The sequence below is a fragment of the Tursiops truncatus genome, chromosome 10, assembly GCF_011762595.2.
Source record: "Tursiops truncatus isolate mTurTru1 chromosome 10, mTurTru1.mat.Y, whole genome shotgun sequence".
NCBI classification, from domain to species: Eukaryota; Metazoa; Chordata; class Mammalia; order Artiodactyla; family Delphinidae; genus Tursiops; species Tursiops truncatus.
In genome coordinates, this window is record NC_047043.1 from 95,048,169 (window position 1) to 95,068,734 (window position 20,566).

At 40.5% G+C, this 20,566-nt stretch overlaps 1 protein-coding gene across 6 annotated transcripts in view; it reads right to left on the bottom strand.

The window, feature by feature from the left end:
- Positions 1-14,362, bottom strand: part of RAD18 (RAD18 E3 ubiquitin protein ligase) — a 111,935-nt gene extending 97,573 nt beyond the window's left edge. For 2 of the 6 annotated variants that reach the window (XM_019944660.3, XM_073787604.1), the window contains exons 1-2: positions 14,207-14,362; positions 10,132-10,213 (exon numbers count right to left, since the gene is read on the bottom strand). In XM_019944660.3, coding sequence (XP_019800219.1) covers positions 10,132-10,213; positions 14,207-14,257 — 133 coding nt within the window. In that variant the 5' untranslated portion in view covers positions 14,258-14,362. Of the gene's footprint in view, positions 1-10,131; positions 10,214-10,238; positions 10,294-14,206 lie in introns of all 6 variants that reach the window. The other 4 variants (XM_019944661.3, XM_019944659.3, XM_033865324.2 and 1 more) reach the window with 3 other exon arrangements.
- Between the last annotated feature and the right edge of the window lie 6,204 nt (positions 14,363-20,566).

Below are 20,566 nucleotides of genomic sequence, written 5' to 3' on the forward strand. Positions count from 1 at the left end.
TCTTCTCAAGTGCACATGGAACATTCTCCAGAATAGATCACATCCTGGGTCACAAATCAAGCCTCGGAAAATTTAAGAAAATTGAAACTGTATCAAGTACCTTTTCTGACCACAATGTGATGAGACTGGATATCAATTACAGGAAAAAAGCTGTAAAAACACAAATACATGGAGGCTGAACAGTGAGCTACCAGATAACCAAGAGATCACTGAAGAAATCAAAGAAGAAATAAAAAAATACACAGAAACAAATGACAATGAGAACACAACGACCCAAAACCCACGGGACGCAGCAAAAGCAGTTCTAAGAGGGAAGTTTATAGCAATACAATCTCACTTCAAGAAACAAGAAAAATCTCAAATAAACAATCTAATCCTACACTTAAAACAACTAGAGAAAGAAGAACAAAGATATCCCAAAGTCAGTAGAAGGAAAGAAATCATAAAGATCAGAGCAGAAATAAATGAAATAAAAATGAAGAAAACAATAGCAAAGATCAATAAAACTAAAAGCTGGTTCTTTGAGAAGATAAACAAAATTGATAAACCCTTAGCCAGACTCATCAAGAAAAAAAGGGAGAGGACACAATTCAATAAAATTAGAAATGAAAAAGGAAGAATGATAACTGACACTGCAGAAATACAAAGGATTATAAGAAACTACTACAAACAACTCTATGCCAATAAAACAGACAACCACGAAGAAATGGACAAATTATTGGAAAGGCACAATTTTCCAAGACTGAACCAGGAAGAATTAGAAAATATAAACAGACCTATCATAAGTAATGAAATTGAAACCATAATTAAAAATCTTCCAACAAACACAAGTCCAGGACCAGATGGCTTCACAGGCGAATTCTATCAAACATTCAGAAAAGAGCTAACATCGATCCTTCTAAAAGTCTTCCAAAAAATTGCAGAGGAAGAAACACTCCCTAATTCATTCTATGAAGCCACCATCACCCCGATACCAAAACCAGAAAAAGATATCACAACAAAAGAAAATTATAGACCAATATCACTGATGAACATAGATGCAAAAATCCTCAACAAAATACTAGCAAAAAGAATACAACAGCATATTAAAAGGATCATACACCATGATCAAGTGGGATTTATCCCAGGGATGCAAGGATTCTTCAATATACGCAAATCAATCCATGTGATACACCACATTAACAAATTAAGGAATAAAAACCACATGATCATCTCAATAGATGTAGAAAAAGCTTTTGACAAAATTCAACACCCATTTATGATAAAAACTCTCCAGAAAATGGGCATAGAGGGAACCTACCTCAACATGATAAAGGCCATATATGACAAACCCACAGCAAACATCATACTCAATGTGAAAAAGTGAAAGCATTTCCACTAAGATCTGGAACAAGAAAAGGATGTCCACTCCCACCACTCTTATTCAACATAGTTTTGGAAGTCCTAGCCACAGCAATCAGAGAAGAAGAAGAAATAAAAGGAATAAAAATAGGAAAAGAAGAAGTAAAACTGTCACTGTTTGCAGATGACATGATACTATATATAGAAAATCCTAAAGCTGACACCAGACAACTATTAGAACTAATCAATGAATTTGGTAAGGCTGCAGGACACAAAATTAATGCACAGAAATCTCTGGCACTTCTACACACCAACAATTAAAAATCAGAAAGAGAAATTAAGGAAACACTCCCATTTACCATTACAACAAAAAGAATAAAATACAAGGAATAAACCTGAATAAGGAGGTGAAAGACTTGTACTCAGAAAACTATAAAACACTGATGAAAGAAATCAAAGATGACATAAACAGATGGAGAAATATACCATGTTCTTGGATTGGAAGAATCAATATTGTGAAAATGACCATACTACCCAAAGCAATCTACAGATTCAATGCAATCCCTATCAAACCACCAACGGCATTTCTTCACAGAATTACAACAAAAAATTTTACAATTCATATGGAAACACAAAAGACCCCAAATAGCCAAAGCAATATTGAGAAAGAAAAACAGAGTTAGAGGAATCAGGCTCCCCCACTTCAAACTATACCACAAAGCTACAAGTAATCAAGACAGTATAGTACTAGCACAAAAACAGAAATACAGATCAATGGTATAGGATAGAATGCCCAAAGATATACCCATGCACATACAGACACCTAATTTACGACAAAGGAGGCAAGAACATACAATGGAGAAAAGACAGCCTCCTCAGTAAGTGGTGCTGGGAAAACCGGACAGCTACATGTAAAAGAACGAAATTAGAACACTCCCTAACACCATACACAAAAATAAACTCCGAATGGATTAAAGACTTAAATGTAAGACCAGACACTATATAACTCTTAGAGGACAACATAGGAAAAACACTCTTTGACATAAACCACAGCAAGATCTTTTTTGACCCACCTCCTAGAGTAACGGAAATAAAAACAAAAATAAACAAATGAGATTTAATTAAACTAAAAAGCTTTTGCACAGCAAAGGAAACCATAAACAAGACGAAAAGACAACTCTCAGAATGGGAGAAAATATTTGCAAATGAAACAGACAAAAAGATTAATCTCCAAAATATACAAACAGCTCAGGGAGCTCAATATCAAAAAAACAAACAATCCAGTTAAAAAATGGGCGGAAGACGTAAACAGACATTTCACCAAGGAAGACATACAGATGGCCAAGAGGCACATGAAAAGATGCCCAACATCACTAATTATTAGAGAAATGCAAGTCAAAACTACAATGAGGTATCATCTCACGCCGGTGAGAATGGCCATCATCAAAAATCTACAAACAATAAATGCTGGAAAGGGTGTGATGAAAAGAGAACCCTGCTGCACTGCTGGTGGGAATGTAAATTGATACAACCACTATGGAGAACAGTATGGAGGTTCCTTAAAAAACTAAAAATAGAAGTACCATATGACCCAGCAATCCCATCAGTGGGCATATACCCTGAGAAAAACATAATTCAAAAAGAGACATGCACCACAATGTTCACTGCAGCACTATTTACAATAGCCAGGACATGGAACCAACCTAAATGTCCATCGACAGATGAATGGATAAAGAAGACGTGGCACATATATACAATGAAATATTACTCAGCCATAAAAGGAAACAAAATTGAGTTATTTGTAGTGAGGTGGATGGACCTAGAGTCTGTCATACAGAGTGAAGTAAGTCAGAAAGAGAAAAACAACCAATAAGAACCTGCTGTATAAAAAAATAAATAAAATAAAATTAAAAAAAAAAAGAATGGATGAAGACATGGAAAGACAAAAAAAAGAGAAAAACAAATACCATATGCTAACACATAAATATATGGAATCTGAAAAAAAATTGGTACTGATGAACCTAGTTGCAAGGCAGGAATAATGAGGTAGACATAGAAAACGTACTTGAGGACATGGGGTGGGAGGGCGAAGCTAGGGCGAAGTGATAGTAGCATCAACATATATACACTACCACATGTAAAACAGTTGACTGGTGGGAAGCATCAGCATAGCACAGGGAGATCGGCTCGGCGCTTTGCGATGACCTAGAAGGGTGGGATAGGGAGGATGGGAGGGAGGCTCAAGAGGTAGGGGATATGGGGACATGTGTATGCATATGCGTGATTCACTTTGTTGTGCAACAGAAACTAACACAGTATTGTGAAGCAATTATACTCCAATAAAGATCTATTAAAAAATAAAAAAAGAATAAAGGCAGTTAGTGAAAAAGGAAGAATGAAATTAGAACATTTTCACACGATATACAAAAAGAAAATCAAAAGATCTAAATGTAAGACTGAAACCATAAACCTCCTGAAAGAAAACACAGGCAGAACACTCTTTGACATAAATCGTAGCAATAGTTTTTTGGATCTGTCTTCTGTGAAAAAGGAAATAAAAGCAAAAATAAACAAATGAAACCTAATTAAACGTAAAAGCTTTTGCACAGCAAAAGAAACCATCAACAAAACAAAAAGACAACCTACTGAATGGGAGAAATATTTGCAAATGATATGACCAAATAGGAGTTAATATTCAAAATATATAAACAGCTCATACAACTCAGTGTCAAAAAAAAAAAACCCAATTAAAAAATGGGCAGAGGACCTGAATAGACATTTTTCCAAAGAAGACATATAGCTGGCCAACAGCCACGTGAAAAGATGCTCAACATCACTCACCATCAGAGAAATGCAAATCAAAACCACAATGAGAGATCATCTCACACCTGTCAGTATGACGAATCACAAAGACCACAAATTTCAAATGCTGGTGAAGATGTTGAGAAAAGGGAACCCTAGTACACTGCTGGGGAATGTAAGTTGGTGAAACCGCTATGGAAGACAGTGGAGGTTCCTCAAAAAACTAAAAACAGAACTACCATATGATCCAGCAATTCCACTCTTGGGTATATACCTCAAAAAAACCAAAAACACTAATTTGAAAAGATACATGCATCCCAATGTTCATAGGAGCGTTATTTAACAACAGTCAAGATATGGAAGCAACTTAGTGTCTATCACTTAAAGACGATGAATGGATTAAGAACAGGTGGTACATATACAATGGAATATTACTCAGCCACAATAAAGAATGAAATTTTGCCATTTGCAACAATATGGATGTACCTGGAGGTTATTATGCTTAGTGAAATAAGTCAGAGAAAGACAAATACTATATGCTATCTCTCACATGTGGAACCTAAAAAATGAAACAAATGAATATAACAAAATAGAAACAGACTCACAGATAGAGAGAACTAGTGGGGAAAGGAAATGGGGGAGAGGAAAGGAAATGGGGGAGGGGCAAGATAGGGGTGAAGGATTGAGAAGTACAAACTACTATGTATTTATAAAATAAGTAAGCTACAAGGATATATTGTACAGCAAGGGTGCCAAAGCAGGGGAACCAGACTGCAGAGCAGGAGGTGAGCGGCAGGCGGGCGAGCAAAGCTTCATCTGCTGCTCCCCATCACTCCCCATCGCTCACATTACCACCTGAACCATCCCCCACCCCCCGCGTCCATGGAAAAATTGTCTTCCACAAAACCAGTCCCTGGTGCCAAAAAGGTTGGGGACCGCTGTTGTACAGCACAGAGAAGGTAGCCAATATTTGATAATAACTTTAAATGTAGTACAATCTATAAAAATATTGAATCACTATGTTGTACACCTGAAACTAATATAATATTGTAAATCAACTATATTTCAATTTAAAAAAGGAAGAAGTGCACAGCTGTAACAGTTTTACACTAGTCAAGTGGTATAATATCGTTCAAAGGGAGACTGTAATAACTTAAAGATGCCTATTTTAAACAGCCGCTAAAATAATAAAACAAAGAAGTAGCACTAATAAGTCAACTGTGGAAAAGATTTAATATTTTTTAAATGTTCAATTTTTTTTTAAAAGGCTGGAAGAGAAGAAAAAATAGATGAGTAAATAAAAAACAGAAAGCAAGGTAGTATATCTAGATCCAGCCTTACCAATAATTAACTTTCTGCAATGATGGAAATGTTCTATATCTGCACTATCCAAGATAGCAGCCACTAGCCACATGTGCTATTCAACACTTGAAATGAGGCTAGTGGAACTGGGAATCTAAAGTTTTAATTTTATTTAAGTTTAATTAATTTTAACTGAAATATAAATAGCCGTATGAGGCTAGCAGCTACTATATTATACAGTGTATGTCTAAATATTCCAAGTAAAAATAGATATTTTCAGACTAGATTGAATGGGAAGACCCAAAATATATACTGTCTAAAAAAGTCCAATATAAATATCAAGACACAGGTAGATGAGAAGTAAAAGGATGGAAAAAGACAAACCATGAAAACACTAATCTTAAAGAAGTGGGAGTGACTATATTAATATCAGAAAAAAGAAGACTTTAGAACAAAGAACATTACCAGGGATAAAGAGGACCATTTCACAATCACAAAACAGCCAATTCATCAGGAAGACAAAATAATCATAAACGTGTATGTGCCTAATAAAAATGCTTCAAAAATAAAGCACAAACTTACAGAAGTAAAAAGAAAAATCAGACAAATCCACAATTATATTTGGAGATTTCGACACTCCTCTCTCAGTACTGATAAAATAATACACAGAGAACCAGCAGAGATACAGAAGATTTAAAAAGCAGTATCAACCAAGTTGATCTAATTGACATTCATAGAACACGCCGCCCAACTAGAATAGACATTCTTTTAAAGTATACGTGAAACATTAACCAAGAATGACCATATTGTGGGCCATAAAACAAGTCTCAGTTTGATTTAAAAACTGAAATCGGACATAATTGTTTGAGTTTTGAAAAGAACATAATTAAATTAGACATTAATAACAGGAAGATAGCAGGAAAACTCCCAAATTTTTAGAAATTAAACTAAAGACTTCTAAATAACTCATGGGTCAAAAAATAAATCAAAAAGGACATTAGAATACACTTTAAACTAAACAAAAATGAAAACTCACATATCAAAATTTGTGGGATGTAGCTAAAGCAGGGCTTAAAGGAAAATTTATAGCTTTAAACGTTTATATTAGAAAAGAAGGTCTAATATCGATCTCATCTTCTACCTTAGAAAGTTAGAAATATAAGAGCAAATTAAACTCATATAAGTAAAAGAAAGGAAATAATAAAGATTTTGAAAGTGTAAATCAATAAAATAGAAAAGATAAAATACAGAAAACAATGAACCAAAAGTTGGTTCTTTGAAAACAGCAATAAAATTGATAAACCTTTAGCTAGATTAATCAAGGAAAAAAAAAGAAAACACACCTTTCTAGCATATGGATAAAAGGGAATATCACTACATATCCTCCAGACAAGAGAAGGACAGTAGGGAGTACGTTGTTTTGTTTTGGTTTGGTTTTTTCTGGGCCGTTGCAGCACGACATGTGGGAACTTCTTTTCCTGACCAGAGATCAAACCCGCACCCCCTGCAGTGTAAGGGAAGAGTCTTAACCACTGGACTGCCAGGGAAGTCCCTAGGGAGTAGCATTTTTCAAGCTCTATGCTGATAAACTCAACAGCTTAGATTAAATGGACAAATTTATTGAAAGGAATTCAAGGTTGTTGTAACATTTAAAAACAAATCAGTGTAATTAATCATATTCTAAAATAAAGGAATTAAATCATATGAGCATCTCTATACATGCAAAAAAAACAAACTTGACAAAATTCAGTAACCATTCATGATTAAAAAAAAAAAAACCTCAGCTAATTCAGAGCATAGACGAATTGCCTCAACCTGATAAATTTATGAAAATGTATTAAGAATACGATAAAACTTACAGCTAACATTATGCCTGAAAGACTGAAAGCTTTCCCCATAAAACTGGGAATAAAGAAAGGATATTCACCTACACCACTTCTTTTTAACATTCTATTAGAGGTACTTAGCCTGTCTAACAACTAGAAATATGAGGCACGCAGATTAAGGAAGGAAGAAGTAAAACTGTTTTTATTCACAGATGACATGATTGTGTATATAAAAATTCCTAAGGAATCAACAAAAAAGATGCTGGAATTAAAAAGTGAATTTAGCAAGATCACAGGATAAAAAGTCAATAAAAAAAACTGTTATTTCTATGTGCAAGGGCTGTGCACTGAAAACTAACAGCACTGTGGAGAGAAATAAAGAAGAGCTAAAGAATGGAGGAACACACCACGTTCATATAAAAATAAAATCCCCTAAGGAAAAGTAAAAATAAGAGGAATCCCTGTGTAAGGAACTTAGAAAATGGGCCCAGTGTGGCTAACAGGGACTCAAAATAAAACGGAGCCAGGCAGTCATGACAGACCGGATTCAGTCACGTACTCTATGTTCTCATTAAAACCAAGAACAGAAAACTATGACTTCTGATTCTGCTAAAGGTCCTACCTGGAAATGTCCCCAACTAGAAGCTCTGATGACCAAGCCAATCATCAAAAACTATAGTCAAGCTTCAAGGACTTGTGGTCAGGCTGCAGAGGCCAGCCAATCCTCTCTGCAAGTCTCCCAACTGTGACTTCTACAGTTTGTTTTTAAAAATCCCTCTCTCTTTACCCCCTACACCCAAAGGGACTTTAGGTTACAGCCAAAGACTGCATATCCCCTGCTTGCAAACCTTGCAAGCAATAAAGCTGTCCTTTTGCTTTAAGATAATCCTGACTATTTTCTGGGATTTATTTCTAATTTAGGACAACATTTTTACATTGAAGACAACACTGTTAAGATGTCATAGGGACTTCGCTGGTGGTACAGTGGTAAAGAATCTGCCTTACAATGCAGGGGAAGCAAGTTCAATCCCTGGTCAGGGAATGAAGATCCCGCATGCCGCAGGGTAACTAAGCCCGAGTGCCACAACTACTGAGTTTGCGCGCCTCAACTAGAGCCTGAGGGCCACACACTACAGAGCCCATGCGTCCTGGAACCTGCACCCCACAACTACAGAGCCCATGCGCCCTGAAGCCTGTGCGCCACAACTAGAGAGAGAAAACCCGCACACCACAACTACAGAGAAGCCCACATGCTGCAACGAAAGATCCCGCATGCCTCAACAAAGATGCCACGTGCTGCAACTAAAACCCGACGCAGCCAAAAATAAATAAAAAATAAATAAATCTCAAAAAAAAAAAGTCATATATCCTCAGATGGATCTCTAGATTTAGTGCAATCCCAAGGAACATCCCAGCAGGCTTTTCTTGGTAGAAACTGACAACCTGATTCTAAAATTTACATTGAAATGCATATAAAATGCAAAGATCCTAAAAGAACCAAAACAATCTTGATAAAGAAAAACAACGTTGGCGTAGTTACAATACTTGACTTGAAGACTTACTAGCAGGCTACCGTAATTAAGACAGTGTAGTACTGGCACAGGATAGACATAAAAATCAATGAAATAGAAGAGGATCCAGAAACAGACCCACATATAATTCCCTGGGGCCATACTGACTGATAATGGGAAGAACTCTGTCAAGTGATAGAAATGTTTAATATCTTAATTTTAGTCATTACCTGGTATAAACATTTGTTGAAACTCGTTGACACTTGCACATTTTACTGTGCACTTAAAATGGATGCCTTTTACTACATATAAATCATACCTAAATAAAGGTGATTTTAACACATATTTAGAAACAATCCCCAAAACTTATCTTGGTTCCTAATATGAATCTAGCCTAGAAGGAAACTAAGATTTATTAAGGCCCTAAAACGTGCCAGACACTGGACTCTGTACATTTAATTCTCACAACCATCTCCTAAGGCAGAAACTACCCACCAGGGTTTCACATCTGAAGAAATGTTGAGCGTTTGCAATCTCACCCACCTAATAAGTGGAGAGCTAAGAGTCAAGCCTAAGTTTATCTCTAATGCCCATGTTGCTACCACCACCATCCTCTTATTATGTCTTCCCTATGGAAACTTTTTCACCAAAGCTACCACTATCCACTAAAACCATTTTTTAAGCCTAACTTTTTTTTTTAACTTTCCAAGGCAAATCAACTCGAAAATAGAGAATAAGAACGATCATAAGCCTAGATAATCCATAAACTGATGGCTAAATCCAGAACAATAAGTGCACCCCATGCACTAAATACGTCAAACCACAGTATAAAAACTATGTACATACTAGACTCACGAAGAGAAGTACAAGCACATTTCAATATATGAGTCTTCCCACCATCACACAGCAAGTTAAGTGATAAAACTGTCTGTAATACTCTTCAGTTGTAGAATTCTCCCAGTGGAATTTTTTAACTTTAAAATTCTATGCCAAGGACTACTTGGTTGAACCACCTATCTCCTATCCTGCTAAAAATGAAAAATCTGAAGTTTAACATCTAAAAGTGCCGGGCAAATAACAATATATAGTGATCAAAATCTTTATTCCTGTGAATGTTACAAAAGGCATAAAAGTATCCAAGAGGGAGGTGATAGAAAATATAGGAGCCTTGTAAAAAATATTCAATATTTAAGAGGGAGGTCATGGAAAAGACCATGCTAAAACCTCAAGATAGAGGAGCTAAAGGTGAGAAATAAATAACAAATGTGTACTTATCTTTGGTGTTAAAATAATACTACATTACATAAAAAACCACATTTTTGTAACTCAGAGAAACAATACATACTTACAGTTATGTGAACACTGAGGAATCATCATTGCAATGTTGAAATATTCAAAGCAAATTCCACAGCGCAGCAAATCATCTATTGTCTGAAATGCATAAATACATACACACCTATCAGAAAGCCACCAAGACTGGAACATCTGCCACAGAACTCCTTCTCCATCCCCTAAAAAAATAATTTAATAATACTTCTTTGTCAAATATTCAAACTCAAAAGCTAAGTCCACATAAACTGCAGGGGAGAGAAAACCTCCCCCATATGACTTATTCAAATCTTAGGTTATAGAGAACACTTCAGAAAGATAAAGCTGACACTGTACAGAATCCCACTCCATATTGCCAGCCCGTCACAAAAGGGCTACTCTATTTCTCTTCTACTTGCCATGTATTTCCAGTTCCTCCTCCAAGCCTCCTCCTCTTCAGACCCCATTCCCTGGCCCACTGTCACTGCGGGGGTGAAAGGTACCAGCAGCCATTCACCACACAGGGTAAGAACCAGATCAGAGAATATTAAAGAGAAACACTAGAAATTATCCAGTTAAAACCCTTACTTCACAAATGAGTAAACTTGTATCCAGAGCAGGCTCACAGCACATGAGTCAAGCCAGGACAAAACTTCCTGTCTACCGGCCGTCAATCCAGTGCTTTCTGCTCGGTACTGTACAGTACTACAGGGTGGAGCCAGATGAGGAAGCCCTGGAAAGAGCTGGCGCCAGTGACAGCAAAAGGAGGGGAAGAGGCAGGCAATCTGCAAAGTCAGATAGATGTGCGTCCATCTGGAATGAAACCCAAACACGAAAGGATCTCTCTCGCAACCTAAAATCTTCTAAATCATTTAAAATGTTATTTCTTTTCTTTTTATAAATTTATTTATTTATTTATTATTTTTGGCTGCGTTGGGTCTTCGTTGCTGCACGCAGGCTTTCTCTAGTTGTGGCGAGCGGGGCCTACTCTTCGTTGCAGTGCGCGGGCTTCTCATTGTGGTGGCCTCTCCTGTTGCGGAGCACAGGCTCTAGGCGCGCAGTCTTCAGTAGCTGTGGCGTGCGGGCTCTACAGCGCAAGCTCAGTAGTTACGGCGCACGGGCCTAGTTGCTCTGCAGCATGTGGGATCTTCCCCGACCAGGGCTCAAACCCATGTCCCCTGCGTTGGCAGGCAGACTCTTAACCACTGCGCCACCAGGGAAGCCCTAAAATGTTATTTCATTCAAAAGAATACTGAGCAGATATTTAAGAGGAAAAAGAGAGAGAGAGAGAGAGAGAGCACGCGTGCTCTCTTATGTACTGGTATGGAAAGACTGCCAAGAAAAGTGAAAAAAGGAAGTAAGGTACAGGCAGTACACACTGTCTGTGACCTTTTGTTAAAAAGGGAGGAGGGAATAAGAATATAAATCTGAATGCAAATCTGAACACAAGAACGTAACAAATAATAGTCAAAGGGGTCAGGAAACGGGACAGATGAGGGACAAGTGTGGAGGAAGACTTTTACTTTTTATTTCGCGTACTTTTTTAACCATGAGTGTATGACCTAAATTTTAAAAATGCAAACAAACAAAAAGACTAATGTCTCTAATAGTTCACATATGAAATATTGTTGCCATTAAAGGAAACATGCTTTCAAAGAATAATTAATGCATGGAAAAATGTTCATGTTTTAATGCAAACAAAAAAAAATCAGAGAACAAACCTACAACAATAATACATAACAACAGAACTAGGTAGTTTAATCTCCTTAACAATCTTAGGAGGTCTATAGCATCTATATGCCAATTTTTTAGATGAAGCCTATAGAGCTTATAAGGCGTTGGATCAAATCCGAGAGGTTGACTCCAAGGTGATCCCAAAGTTTAAATGCATATACACATTGTGGGTACGTGTGTGCATGATCACACATGAGAAAAACTGAAGAACAATAAGAGGAAATGTTAAACAGCGGTTCTCTCTAGATGGTAGGATGCCAGGTAACTTGCATTTCCTCCTTTATCTTACTGTGAATTTTAATTTTTTTCTACTATATACACATTCTACATTTATAATCTGTCAAAAACAAATGTTTGTTACAGTAAAACCAGAGAAATAAACATTCAAATGCCCAAATCTTCCATTACTTTGGATGGTAAGCTACCACTGACACAAAAAGCTAGAGGATTGTGTTGAAAAATCAATCAAGAGCAGAGGCAGGACCAGAAGCCAAAGCCCTGACACCTGGTCTATTTGCTTTCTTCTCTATCACCGTCCTCTCCTGGAGGAGTAGTTCTGACAGATGTGCTGAGCAGGATCTGTGGAAGTGATACCGCATCCCATGAGCTATAAAATTCTTGCATGCACAGATGTTCAGTCCAGTGGATGCCCTGGGATTTCCTCAACTTAGAGAAAGTGGAAGGGGGAAGCTTTCCCTTCCCTTATCCAATTCATAAACTTCATGACAACCACTAAAAAGCAGGGGGAGAAATACTTAACACATGTTAAGCATTAATAATAATAATAAAGATATATTGATTTAATGCTTACTACCTTCTAGATACCTTCAATCAATTAGCAAATAATTTTTGAGCACCCACCACGTGCCAGGCATTGTGTTAGGCACAGTGAATAAGCCAGACAGGATCCCTATCCACACACATCAACTCATTTAACCAACCTTATAAACTATTTCTGTCTCCAGTTTATAGTTGAGGCAACCCAGGCTCAGAGAGGTTAAGTAACTGAATCAAGGTCACACTGTTAAACAGAAGGCAGAGACTAAATTTAAGCCAGAACCATTGGAACTCAAATCTATGCTCTTCTCCACTGCACACTGGAGCCAAAGCCACCACAACTGCAAAACCACGGCTTTCCCAGATCCTTCCACAATGTCAGCTCTTCAACATGGGGAGATCTTCAGTCACCAAGCCCTGTAGATGACACTGATGATGGCAGGTAGAACAAGGCCTTATACTTACTTTAACCTCCCCCAAGTCCCTTCACTTAATTCTCAAAGTCACCTTATGAGTCAGTGGGGCAGATACCATAATCCGTAGTTTACAAAACTGAGCAACAGAAGAACATGATTTTGCTCAGTCACAAACGGAAATAATCACAGAACAAGGAGAAAAACCAAGCAACTGATTTTAGCTAGTACAGAATGGTGTGTTTGCTCTTGACCAAACATAGTAGGTATCCAGGACTCACCACTACCGTCCATGGAAACAGGAATGCATTGCCAAAAACAAAGTAGCCACAAAAATCAATGTTATTTGAGTGAAAAACTTCAATAAAATGAAAGGCTAGGGCTTCCCTGGTGGTGCAGTGGTTGAGAGTCCGCCTGCCGATGCAGGGGACGCGGGTTCGTGCCCCGGTCCGGGATGATCCCACGTGCCGCGGAGCGGCTGGGCCCGTGAGCCATGGCTGCTGAGCCTGCGCGTCCGGAGCCTGTGCTCCGCAACGGGAGAGGCCACAACAGTGAGAGTCCCGCGTGCCGAAAAAAAAAAAGGCTAGTGCTAAACGTGAGTCCTGATTTCTTTGTTTAAAAGAGAGGATGCACAACTATCAAGAGTTAGGACGCGTTAGGGAGGAATTAGGGCAAAGTAGCACTAGGCTTCTTGAGGGTAATTAGAAGAAATGAATGAGAATGTAAAGGAGACTGCCCGCTTTGCTAGGTGATTAAATAAATGTTTTCTGATGCAAGCTCCACTCCAAACCGTGTCCGGTGTCACTGTGGGAGATTCTTCACTAAAGTACTGGGAGAGTTTACATAATGCTTGGCACGCAGTAAGCTCTAAGAAAGGATTAGGTATCACTGTCGTTTCCACCGTTTAGAGTAAGTGTTTCTTTCCACATCATTGTGATTGTTGTGACTGAACGGCAGAATACCCCGTCCCATACGACAGCCAACCTAGGCTCACCATAAGGGACCAAGAGCTGTCCCCGGTACTTCCCAGGAGAGGAAGAAACTGAGGCCCAGATCCACGCGGTGGCAAATGGCAACGCAGAGCCGGGAATCCTGGCCCAATTCGGCGCCGGCGCCTCGTCCTTTCTCCTCCTCAAGGCGGGGCTGGCCTCCCGCGGACGTCGTACGCCCCCGACCTCCCCGAAGCACTCACCTTCATGACTGCCAGGCCCGGAGGCCACCGGGGCTCTACTAGGGAGTCCATGGCCTCCCCTAAAGAAGGTGGAGGGTCCGCGACCCACTGGTCTCCAGCGCTCCACTGCCACTCGAAATTCCCCGCGCTACAGAGCTACGTCAGCAGTCGGCGACGCGCCCGACGCGGGTGCGGAGCATGCTGGGAGTTGTAGGACGTGGCCGAAGCGCAACCGAAGGTGCTCTCTTTGCGCACGCGCCAGGCTTACGCTACGCCTCCTTGCGCAGATGTGTGGTTAAAAAACCCACTTGCGGGTTTTGTACTGTACCGTTAATAAGTGAATACCTGTTGAATGTTAGGAAGAGACAGCCTAAAGTCAAACTAAATCCAGGCCTTGCCAAACCTTTCAAGGTCTGGGCTCCTGCCTCTTCCTTCCGGTCGCCCTCCCTGATTGCTATAATGAGCTGTCTCTGCTCATTATAGCCGGGGTTTTCACATCCATTATTTCATCTCACCCCATCACAATACTGAGAGGTAAATATCATTATTCGTTTACACAAGAGAAAGCTTTGGCTCAAAAAAGTGAATAGAGTTTCTCTGAGTCACGCAATTTCTTTGACCAGACTACACATAGGGCCTCTGGCCTTAAAATAGGAGCTCTTTTATCAAATAGGATGGTTAATTTAATTTAATCATCTTAACTTTGGCGTGTAGCCTTCCAGATATTTCCTGTGCAGATACATAGATACAGGGTTTTTTGCCCACAAATGTTGATACATTAAATGCATACCTCTGTCAACTTGAGGTTTTCTGTGGGTTTATTTACATACATCCTGAGACCTCTCCATGTTAATACATATAGATTTACTTCGTTCCTTTTAATAGCTACATAGTCCATAATACAGATATACCACAATTTACTTATGTACACCCATACTGAGGACCATTTAGGTTGTTTCCAGTTTTTCATTATTGCAAACAGTTGCAAGGAACACACTATCTATATAAATCTTGGCACACTTGAGCCAGAATATTTGGGGGATGATTTCCTGTAAATGGAACTGCTAGGTGAATTTGTGTGTTCTTTAAACACTGTGATAGCTAGCACTATGTGATTTTCCAAAAGGGCTGTACCGATACATTTATACTCTCACCAAGTGAGTACGAGTGCCCGTTACCCAGATGTGAAGCGTTGACCATCGCACCACTCAGTCTGTCTGCTCAACTCAGCACTCATCGATAGGCTGCGTGATGTGGGCCTCCTTCACATCATGTCTCGTGGGCAGCAAGTCAGCATACAGCAAGTCAGTTACTCAGGGAAGACCCCTGCAGCTTGCCACTGCTTCCCGCTGTGGTCCATGTATTCATTCCTTCATAATTTTTTTTTTTAAGTGCTTACCATTGGCCAGTCAGAGCGTCCCTGTGAAGTAGGCAGAAGTGAGGCTGCTATTGCCATTTTACAGATGAAGACAAGGAGGCTCAGAGAGGTTAAGGCTTCACTCCTTTGGGCTCTCTTCATAAGGAACTCTGGCCCCTGAGTCAGAGATATATTAAATTGATTTTTCCCAGCCTGTGCCCAAAGACTCATTGGGCAATAATGATATTAACAGCATTTGGACAAAGGACTTTAATATCCATCACAACAATAGCTGACATTTATTAGGCACTTTGTATGCAAAGCACTGTTCTAGATGTGTTTACGTATGTTGACTTATTTCAGACTCACTCCAACCAAATGAGGAAAGAGAAATAAATAGATAACTGGCATAGTGCGTTCTGCTAGTAAGTGGAAGAGGAAGGATTTGACTTGGGCAGTCTGGCTTTCGTCCATATTAAGTACTACAGAATATTCTTATAAGGACCCCATCATGAGAATTATTCCCATTTTATAGATGTAGGAACTGAGTCTCAGAGAGGCAAAAGGACTCATTCAAGATCACACAGCTTGTCAGTGGCAAAGTCCGACGTTGAATCTAGATCTTTTAACCCCAAACCAGAAGGGATCACCCACTGACATTTTATGGAGAAATAACTGAGTAGACAAGGCCGCAGGGCAGAGGTCTAAGGATCCCAGGATGCTAGACCTAGTGGGGCTCCAACAGGAAGGTGGGGAGTGGCAGGTTAGGGGAGGCAGTGGGTTTCTATCAGCCAATTAGAAAGGGGCATGTAAATGAACTCCAGGCTACGCTGGATGTATTGGATCCAGGCTGTGCTGGATGCATTGCCTAGTCCTGGATGCAAGGAGATGGGGTAGGCTTGGGAAGACAAAGGAAATGAGACCAAGACCAGATCCCAAGGCTGAGTGCACCAGTAATTGTTCTTTTATGGTACTAGTTGGCTACAAGGTTTAAGGTGGCAAAGCTCTGGGGAGGTGAGAAAAGGATAGAGAGGAGATGAGAAAAGAGAAAAGGAATGGGGAAGGAAGGGGAGAGAGAGACAAGACAGGGAAAGAAATGCACGCTTCCTATTCAACTATGAAGACAGGTTTGGAAGCAGGCATCACTCGTTGGCCTTGGGGTCCAAACCCATCTCCCCGTCTCTGGAGAGCCTCCAGGGCAGCACCCAGGACCATTCATCTCTGACTTCCTGCCACCAGCTGCTTGGTGGGACTGAATGAATGAGCGAATCTCTGGAATAAGCCCACATACCCATAAATCCCCTCCCTGGCCAAGCAGTTCCCTTCCTGCCCTCTTCAATAGCACCCACTCAAGCCCACCTCTGGGCCAGGGAAGGAAAGTCCACACAAGGGCACAAGCAGGTTCTGAAAGCCACTTTGAGCTCAGGACAAAGCATCTGCCTTGCCCTCCCCACAGTATTTATCCACCCGCAGGAGCCAATCTCCTCTAACAAGCTGCTGGTTCCACAGACATTCTCCTTCTGTTAGATCAATAAAGAGATTGCACTTCCTCATTCGGGAGTAAAAACAAAACGTTCCGTACAGAAAAAGCCAGTGCTCAGGAGAATCTCTTGTTGCACTAGCGCAAAGAGAGGATCTGGGATAGGGTGGCCAGATAAAATACAGGATGTCCAGCAAATTTGAATTTCAGATCAAGAGCAAACAGTTTTTTAATATACGTATATCCTAAATATTGCACATGACATACTTAAACTAAAGATTTATTCACTGTGTATCTGAAATTCAAATTTAACTGAGCATCTTGTATTTTATTTGCCAAATCTGACAACCCTAATCAGGAGAACATTCTCCCAGCTGAGTGTGGGGCCTGGTCTGGCTGTACCTTGAGGGGTCCCAGGCCCCCAAGTTCCTTGCCGGGGTTTCTCGTAATCACACTCCTCTTTGTCCTCCATTCTTCCTCCAGGACCCAGCCTTATTCTAGGCATGGGAGGGGAATATTGAAGGAGGCTTTATCCCTTCTTTCTTCCCTCTCTCCCTCCCTCTTTTCCTCCCTCAATTCTAACAAATGTTTATTGAGCCGGTACCCACCTCTTCCAGGTGCTGGAATTCAGAGGTGAACAAGAGTCGTGGTCCCTGCTCTCAGGAGCTGACACCTCGGCAGAGGATGGGGCCAGGACAGAAACAAGGGAGAATGTAAGAGAAGGAGTAGATAAGCGCATTTAATAAAATGGGAAGTGATGTGAAAACAAGAGAGGATGGTGTGGTAGAGAGTGGGGAGACGCTATAAACTGGCTGATCTGGGAAGCTCTCTCTGAGAAGATGACATCTGTGCTAGGATACAACTGATAAGCTAGAGGCAGCCATGTAAAGACCGGGGCTGTGGAGAGTTCCAGGACTTGAGAAAAGAGTTTGGGTTTTAATCCATGTTAACTTGGACAAAGTATTTAACCTCTCTGTGCCTCAGTTTTCTCATCTGTAAAATGGGGTGACAATAGTAGTATTTGCTTTATAGGGATGTTGTGAGAATTAAATAAGTTATTGTAATTTAAGTGCCTAGAGCAGCACCTGGCACCTAACAAGCAAGTGTCGTGTGAGTGTCAGATGCCAGGGTTATTATGTTTCTATAACCCCCACGGGGAGCTCTTGGAGGGTTTAGAGTCACACAGACTTCAGTTTGCATCTATGCTCTTCCGCTGACCCGGTGACCTTGGATGAGTCACTGACCTTTCAGAGCCTCAGTTTCCTCTTTTCTAGGATAAGAGTAACAATGCCTATCTCAGAGGGTTGTTAGAATAACTTTGTTTTTTAAATCTTGGGAAGCACCTACCAAGGTATCTGACACGTAGTGAGTGGCCAGTTATAGCAGTAGGAGTAATAGTTATAATTATTACTAATACCTGTTGTTAACCAGACGTCAGAGAGGTTAACAGCACCAGCTCTGAAGTCAGACTGCCTGAGTTCAAATCTCAGCCCCACCACTTACTAGTGCACAGATTGGGGTCCCTAAATACTGTCCCCATGAAGAGAAATCAGGGCTCCTTGGAGACATGGCTGATTTTAGGTCTGGGGCAGAGTAGGTGGAAGAGGAGCCTGGAAAATCATACTGTGCCCAAATGAGGGAGTTGCCCAAAACTAATGGAGCCATCCTGAAGCTAACCCTGCAGACTTAAGCCACGGAAAGAATATGGATTGCAACGGATTGGAATGCAATGAATATTTGAAAATCCAGGAATTTATAATGCGTCTCAGCAGAAGAAAAGAAAGCCCTCATTTGCTACCATTGGAGGTTGAGATTGTATTGGCTTCTTACTCTGAAGGTTGATAGATAAGGAGGAAGAATTAAGCATTTATTCTTCTCCAGAATGAACTGTATTTTAGGGAAATACTAGCCCCTGTTGACGAGAATTTTAGCTGATAAATATAGAATGAAATTAGAAAGTCATTGTAAGACCATTGGGTGGGAGGTTCTTGAGGGACAGGATACTTAGGTTCCAAATGATCAGGCCATGGTGGGAGGCTGAGGGTGAACCCACCTGAACCCACTAACCCATCTCATCAATCCTGAAAGGGGGCACCAAACAGCACACAGCCCCTGATGTGACATGATGTGGAGTACTCACCCTCCAGGAAGCATTCCTGCCTGAAATGGTGAAACTGAGCCTAATCAAACATTTAGATCCAGTTCCCAGGTTACGAGACTGAATCAGATAAACTCAGTTCTTCTGTGCAGGGAACGCTCCCTAATGCGTCTCTCTTCCCGTGAGTCTCCACCGCTAGCCACATGTGACACTTGGCACACTTCTGGTCCCCAAATGCATGGTGTTTCCCCACAACAAGCAATTCTCTGCGACCCAGCTGGCTGTCCTACAACTGAACTCGGTTCTGACACTGTCTACCCAGAGATGGTGTCAGACCCCGCAGGTCAAGGGCTCAGTCTCACAGGCCTGCCTCCCCGACCCCATTCAAATGCCAATCAGAAACTCATGTTATCGCCTGGCTTCTGAGCAACAGCTGTAGATCAGAGGTTCTAATGACCCCTCCTTGAGTTCGACTAATTTGCTAAAGTGGCTCACAGAACTCAGGGAAACACACTTACCAGTTCATTAAAGGCTATGACAAAGGACTCAGATGAACCGTCAGATGAAGAGACACACAGGGTGAGGTCTGGGAGCATGTAGGGCACAGGACCTTCTGTCCCGGTGGAGTTGGGGTGCATCACCCTCCCAGTGTGGGTGCGTTTGTCCCCCTGGAAGGTCTCTGAACCCCCTACTTTGGGAGTTTATGGAGGCTCCGTCAAGTAGGCATGATCAATTATGAACCTCATTTTCAGCCCCTCTCCCCTCTCTGGAGAAGGCTGGGGCGGGCTGAAAATTCCAAGCTTCTAATGATGGCTTGGCTTTTCTGGTGACCAGACCCCATCCCGGAGTCATCCAGGAGACCACCAGAGTCCTCTCGTTAGAACAAAAAGGTGCCGCTAGTGAACTTATCACTTAGGAATTTACAAGGGCTTTAGGGGCGCTGTGCCAGGAACTGGGGCAGAGACCAGTGCACATATTTTCTATTACCTCACAAACATACATGGAGGGCAGCCACAGGGAACTGACAGCTCATGGAAGCAATCAAAGAAATCCAGACCATGGGGCATTCTACCAGAAAGCAAGCCAGAGTTCTTCCCAAGTCATGCCCAGAGGTTAGTTTTGTTTTAAAATAAAAAAGACTTGAGATGTAACCCCACTATGCCCTTGTTGGGCTCCTGATTTGAGCAAACCAAACTTTAAAAGACGTTTTGGGGAACAATCGTTAAAACTTGAATATGAATTAGGTATTAAATTATACTGAGAAATTATTGTTAATTTGATTAGTTGTAAACATGCAACTGTCATTAGGTAGAAAAATGTCATGTTTAGAGATGATGCTGATGTATCTCAGGGTAAAATATCATGATGGTGATCTATTTGAAATTTTAAAAATATAAAGCAAACTTGGAAAAATTTAAATAATTGTTAAATCTAAATGATAGACAT